Source organism: Mus pahari, chromosome 14 (genome assembly GCF_900095145.1).
Source record: "Mus pahari chromosome 14, PAHARI_EIJ_v1.1, whole genome shotgun sequence".
In the NCBI taxonomy this organism is placed as follows: domain Eukaryota; kingdom Metazoa; phylum Chordata; class Mammalia; order Rodentia; family Muridae; genus Mus; species Mus pahari.
This window is the reverse complement of record NC_034603.1, coordinates 22,665,114-22,672,224: the sequence shown is the minus strand read 5'-3', so window position 1 is coordinate 22,672,224 and position 7,111 is coordinate 22,665,114. Positions and strand designations below refer to the sequence as shown.

At 39.5% G+C, this 7,111-nt stretch overlaps 1 protein-coding gene across 9 annotated transcripts in view; it reads right to left on the bottom strand.

Moving 5' to 3' along the window:
- The window catches only part of Rapgef6 (Rap guanine nucleotide exchange factor 6), a 172,188-nt gene that overhangs the window by 39,820 nt on the left and 125,257 nt on the right, over positions 1 to 7,111 (bottom strand). For all 9 annotated transcript variants that reach the window (XM_021212287.2, XM_021212288.2, XM_029545917.1 and 6 more), the window contains one exon: positions 2,593 to 2,833. In XM_021212287.2, the coding sequence (XP_021067946.1) occupies positions 2,593 to 2,833 (241 nt within the window). The remainder of the gene's footprint in view (positions 1 to 2,592; positions 2,834 to 7,111) is intronic.

Sequence of the window (7,111 nt, the reverse complement as noted above, 5' to 3'; positions counted from 1 at the left end):
AAAAAAAAAAAAAAAAAAAAGAGAACTGTCTGTCCTTCCGAGAGGTCTCATGTTTGATACTAAGCAACCACACAGTGGCTCAGAACCATCTGTCATGGGATCTGATGCCCTCTTCTAATGCTGTCTGTAATACAGGCATAGATGCAAATAAAATGTTCATATACACAAATAAATAAATCTTTTAAAAAAGGATCAGTGGCATTTAAAGCAGTGGTTCTCAACCTTTCTAACCCTTCAACTCTTTAATACAGCTCTTCATGTTGTGGTGACTCCAATCATAAAATTATTTTGTTGCTACTCCCTAACTGTAATTTTTCTGTTATGAATCATAATGTAAATATCTGATATGTGACCCCTGTGAAAGGATTATTCAACCTGAAAGACCTGTGACCCACAGGTTGAGAACTGCTGATTTAAGGGAAGCAAGTGCATTAGGATGACCAGAAACTGCCTTAAGGGCTTATTAGGACATGGCCATTCTTTCCTGTAGCAGCTCAGAGTGTTAACTTGTAAATGAATTTAAAAGAAATTTTTGTCTGGACTCAGTGGCGCAGGCCTCTAGACCAGGCTAACCTCAAACTTACAAAGATCTATCAGTTTTAGTCTCCCCAGTGCTGGGAGATTAAAGATGTGCACCATCATGTCCACTGGCATAGGCCTTATTCCAGTTACTTGGGAGTTGAGACAGTAAGATTCTATCAAGGTGAGCTTTGATAACTTAGTGAGATGATGTCTCAAAAATAAGCAATTAAAACAGGGGTGGGGTATGGCAGGTGGGATAGGGGTTGGATAAAGCCCAGTGGTTGATGAAGCCTTACCATGTAAGAGGATCTAGGTTCAACTGACAGTACTTCAAAAACAAATACAAAATGTGTAAGTAAAAAACTTTCATTTGAAAAAAGAGTGAGCCACCTGAACTCATATTAGCATAGTGACTGCCAATAAATATATTGTTTCCCAGGGTTAACTTTATCATGCTCAACTATCTAGTCACTCATAAACCACTGCAGCTCGAGTCTTGCTATTGCTTAGCCTGGCAGCCGGTGTGGCACTGTCTATGTGTTTTTGCAGGCATGTAGACTGAAAGAGTTTTGGTCATGGAGGTTTCTACCAAGATTTTTTTCAAAGAAAGGCTAGAGAAACCAGGCAATGTGTGGCAGGGTCAAGACTGCAGCAGTCAGCCTTTGTCTGGGCAGGTTGGTAAGTAAAGTGAAAGGTTAAGATGAAGATAAAATGGAGATGCCATCAATGTGGAATGCCAGACAAGGCAAGGAAAGTCAAAACAAATTCAAGATAGTTCAAAGGTGGGTCTTCCCAAGCCAACAGAATGACACCATGTGCCCTGGGCACAGGCTTGGATCTACAGGATTTAATGTTTGCCTCAATGAATTTTGTCTTATTGTGGTCTGATTGGTTATTCCCACTTGGAATGGAAATTTACCTAGTGCCACTTTTATCTTTTGTTTTAGTTTTTGAAGACAAGAGTTTCTCTGTGTAACAGCTCTGGTGTCCTGGAACTCACTCTGTAGACCAGGCTGGCCTCAAACTCACAGAGATCTGCCTGCCTCCATCTCCCGAGTGCTGGGACTAACTCCTTTCATCTTTTTTATCCTTCGAGGACAAGCTAAGGGTTTGTCCTGAGTCTTAGAAGAGACTTTGGGTTTGGGCAAACAAACTGTGTGAAACAAGCTGGAGGGATTAAGATTTTTAAGATTCTTAGAAGATGGACTGTGTTTTACATTTTGAGATTGCATGACTGGGGAGAATGTTCAGATATGAATTGTTTCACATGAGTTCAGATAGAAGGTGGTGCATACCTTGTAAAGAAGGTTGAGCTGGAGAAAGCAGGTCACTGGGGTTATGCTTCTGAAAGTTATAGCTAGCCCCTAATCTCATTCCCTCTCTGCTTCCTGACTGCCGTGAGAGGATCTGCTTCTGCTCTGCTATACTCTCCCTGCCACAATGGACCAGGAACAAAGCCAATCCTTCCTCCATCAAGTTGTTTCTGAAGTTGTTTTGTGACAGCAACGAAAACTTAATACAGTACCTGACATCTGGATGCTATTAGATAAATGTTCACGGGGAATAAAATTTCTGACTGGCAAGAAAAAGCACATACATCAAGAATTGTTTTCATCCCTATTAAGTAGTTGCTACTGGACCCAATTCCTCCTTCCCTCCTGTCTGACACTTTCAAGTGAGGCAAAGAAAAGTGGAACTGTACACAGAAGTTGTCCTTAGTGGTTTCTCCTATGTTAAAAAGACGTTGCATCTCAGCAAGTGGTAGGTAGGATCAACCCTTGTTCTCTTTAGAACAGAACATCTATAGTACTTAGTAGCAGAGAGGTAGGCCTCAACTATTTACAGCTGGGCATAGATTACACAGGACTGCTTTCTTTCTTCTCTTTATGGCAGTCTTTAAGGATCCCTCCAAGTTTCTATTTACATAATTGTAGAGACAAAAACTTGAGTGGAGAAATCTTACTTTAATCCTCAGAACTAGCAAAGCAGCATGATGTTTGTTCCTAAAACACCCATTTTAACAGAGAATCCACAAATAGCACTCTGCATATTCAGGGTATGCTCATTCACCTTCCATTGAGTTGAATTCTATCAGCTAATTTGGAGAACTGGTCCGGAAGTCTTCTCTGCTTTATAACACCCTCGGGAGTAACAGAAACTTCACAGAGGGAGTATGTGTCAGATGCACCAGTCAAACCAAATTCCTGTACAGCTTGGCAGACCACTTCTTTAGCTGTGGTATCTTTACTGATGATAATGTAGCAACTTTGTTGATCTGCTTTGAAAACTCTTATAACTTGATCAGGAATATCTATATAAACACAAAGTTGAGCCTTAGTATTTCAAAAAGTAACATTTAAACACCCCCAAAAGCAACCTGGGCTACAAGGACCCCTCTACACATTGACATATACACTTCTATTTCACACAGGATATGGCAGAAATGTATCCATTTTCTTCAGATGAAAAGTACTAATAGAAGTTCACAAAGATAAAAATTGTGATAATGCAATTTAAAGACATTATTCATTTAACACATTAAAAACATTTATGTTATTATTCCTCAATAAAGCTATTTATATCATTTAAAATAAAAAAAAGTGTATGGGTGATCTGACTGCATGTATGCTTGTGTTCCACATGAATGCTAGGTGCTTGCAGAAGTTAGAAGAGGATGCTGGACCACTGGGACTAGAGTTAGAGATGACTGTGAGCTATCATGTAGGATTTGAGACTGAAGCTGGGTCCTCTGGAAGAGCAGTCGGGGCTTTTAATCATTAAGCCATTTCTCTAGGCCTCAAGCTTTTTAATTTTAACAAGTAGGAATAGTAGTACATATGTATTGTTTGTGGGTATGTGCACACGAGCGCAGGTGCTACTGGAGTCAACCAACATGGGATTACTGTTTTCTATCTTGACAAAGAGCATGATACAAACTCCCCCACCATAGGTAATTTATCTTTTCAAGTTTTTCAGTGACAACCTTTAAAAAGCCTTTGAAAAGGTATGTATATTTTCCAGGTCTTTAAAATAGTTTCCAATCTTTCCCTAGAAGGAATGTTTACAATCCTAGAATATGAGAAAGCAAATTTGGTCATGTCTGTATTAAAATTGTTTATTACTTTATATTTTTGTCTTGCTGCCTATTTTGAAAGGCTATTGTTTTCTTGTCTTCAATATTTTGGTGTTTTTTTTTTTTTTTGGATACATGGTCTCTGTCTCTCTCCTTCCCTCTCTCTCTCTCCTTCTCTTCCTCTCCCTCCCTCCCTCCCTCTCTCTCCCCTCCTCCCCCCTGTAGTACTAGCAGTTCTGGTTCTTACAAAGTAGACCAGGCTGGCCTTAGACTCTCAGAGATGCACCTGCCTCTGCTTCCTCAGTGTCAGGTTTAAAGGCATGTGCCACCATATCTGGCTTCCAATACTTTTTGGCATTACCCGTGTTTCTTCCTACTGATACTCATTCTATAAAGTGGTAATCCTAGTGTATTTTTTTTTTTTTTTTTAGGGAGGCATTATTTGTGATTTTTTTATGTGTGACTTTGTATAAGTGTGCATGTAGAGGCCAGAGTTAGGTATCTTCAATCGTTCTCCATCTATCTTTTGAGATACAGTCTTTCAATGAACCTGGAGCTCCTTGATTCCACTAAACTGAGTAGCCAGTGAGAACCCCTACTCTCTACTTCTCCAGCCTTGAGATGGTGATTGCTGTGCAGTGTAGCAGCAACCACTAATTTTTTTTGTAAATATGAATGCTAGGTATTAAACTCTTGTGTAACAAATACTTCCTTCACCTACTATGTCGTCTCCTCTGCAGCCCATTTTCTCAGTTTTATATTAACTTTATTTTAAAGAGAAAAGTATTTAAATGTCCATATGGGTAAACACTGCAATCTTTGCTCTGTGATTTGCTAATAGCAAATACATTCTAGCTAAGATATGTCCATATGACATGCACATGTAAATACTTCCTCCTTCTGCCTTATCTAAGGGAAGAGTTCACATCTGCAGGACAATGGAAAGACGCTAAAAATGAACAATGACACAACAGAATAAACAAATGCTGAATTTCCATAGGAAAATAAGCTGTATTTACAAATAGGGATATTTATGGCTGCGACTTGTGATGATGGCAGCAAATAAGTATATACTTCTGTTCAGTATTGTCTTTCTTAGCACTATACGCACTGTTAGGAAAAAAGGGAAGATGAGAATAATGAACAGGCACAGCAGCAAGCAATTCTACAGAATAAAATAACCCCATGCCCTCATACGTTGAAAATGAGAACTCAAGAGAGAAACCTGCTCCTATAACTAAAAGATCCAACTGAATTTACATGAAAGCAACTACTCACGAGCTGCTGAGTGCTCTGGGTCAAGTTCACGTACTCAGTAGTCTCTGTTCTAGAAGGATGTACCAAGCTATCTTTCTTTGATGTATGTAAAGATCTGAGGCATCAATACTTGCTCATATTTCTTGCCAATGAATGAATTTCTGAGTTGCAGCTAATAGCACCATTATTCCCTGTGTTACTAGGTTAAAGTCAAGATAGTTTTATACTCCACCCAAATCAGGCATGCTTCTCTGCCTAGAACTAGAAATTCGTGTAAGCAGGTCAAAGTCTGGTTGTCAGGAGAAGAAAAGTGGGCGAATGGATTTCATCATGCACTTTTACTCTTTAAAAAGGAACCAAGTAGTACGTGTGTTACTTGTATTGTCTCTGCACTTTTCATGGACTGGATCTTAGGCTCTAGAGGTGGATTTCTCTGATAGAACTTCAGAGGCTAAGCCTCAGCAAGTGGTTCTGGCTGACCTTGAGAACATGGCAAAACATATATGCCTTTATTAGCAGCTTTAGAAGGATATATTCACAGACAGGATAGGGATTTGCACAACTTCACTCTCTCTCTTTGCTGTTCTAACACCTGGGAAGAAACACAGAGTTACGTATCTTGAACAGGCTAAAAAGCTGAACGTTCTAAAGCCACCTGTTCCTCAGGTAAAAGACAAATTGTTCCATAGACACATAACACAAAGTATTAAAAAAAAAAAAAAAAAAAAAAGAGGTGCTTCTAGAAGAAATCTGTAAATAGGACCATCCAAAGGCACCACAACAGAAACCCAGATGAATCTGCCAATGCAATGAAAACCAACCTGGAAAACATTGAAATCAGGATTTCTTTTCATTGGCACCAGCAAGAGTATTTTAGAATCTATTTTAGAACCACTATATGTACATTATTTATAAACACACTGCCAGAGGAAGAATAATGTACAGGACCAAACATAATATTTGGCTCAGGACAGATACAAAAGAATCAAAAGGAAAAAATTGTATAATCACCTCGAATTCTAGTCATGAAACAAAAATGCATACACAAAAATTCCATTAAAAGAAAAGCAGTTTTGGTTTATTTTTGGATATGTATATACATACATACATACATACATACATACATACATATATATATATATATATGTATATGTGTGTGTGTATGTATGTATGTATTCTTTTAATGCATATATATGTATGACAGGCAAGAGTTCTCCTACTAAGCTATCATTGTAGTCCCAGAAAAACATGTTTCTAAAAGGTCTTGGAAGTACACAGTATTCATTTGCCCAGAGATTTCTGATACATATGTATATATATGTATGTGTGTGTATTTGCATTTATTTATTTTGTGTGACTGGTATGTAGGTGGAGCAGCATACTCATGCCACAGCACTTATGTGGAAGTCAGAGGACAAAATGTGGGAGTTGATCTACCACCATGTGGATCCCAGGGACAGAATTCAGGTGGGCAGGCTTAGTAGTAAGTATGCCTTGCCTGCTGAGCTATCTCATTAGCCCTCAGATTTAATTTCTCTCTACCTCCCTCCCTTCTTCCCTTCCTTCCTTTCCTTCTTTCCAAGCAGGGTTTCTGTGTATCCCTGTCCTCAAATTCACAGAGATCCGCCTGCCTCTGCCTTAAGTGCTGGAATTAAAGGCTTGTGCCACCACGCCTGATCAATTTTCTATACTCTTTTGTTTTATGAGACAGGGTTTCTCTGGAACCTACTGTGTGAACTTACTTTGTAGACCAGGATAGCCTCAAACTCACAGAGATCCACCTGCCTTCTATCTATCTGATGGGATTAAAGGCACCCTATGTGCCCTTAATTTACTCTTAAAGATTTATTTATTTAGTCACTTGTATGTGTGCCTGCCTGACTGCATATACGAGATGTGGACATTTGAGCAGTACCACATCTCATGGAACTGACTAAAGAAGTACCCAGTGCTTGCAACTGCTAAGCATTGCTCCAGCCTCTAGAGTGGTAACTCTGATTCAGTATGTGTAAAAAAAATACTTTACAGGAGTTGGGCCTGGTGGTGCATGCCTTTAATCCCAGTACTTGGAAGGCAGAGGTAGGCAGATCTGACTGAGGGCAGTCTGGGATAGAGAGAGATCCTGTATCAAAACAAAACCTTTAAAGATGTACTGACCATGCCGGGCGTGGTGGCGCACGCCTTTAATCCCAGCACTCAGGAGGCAGAGGCAGGCGGATTTCTGAGTTCGAGGCCAGCCTGGTCTACAGAGTGAGTTCC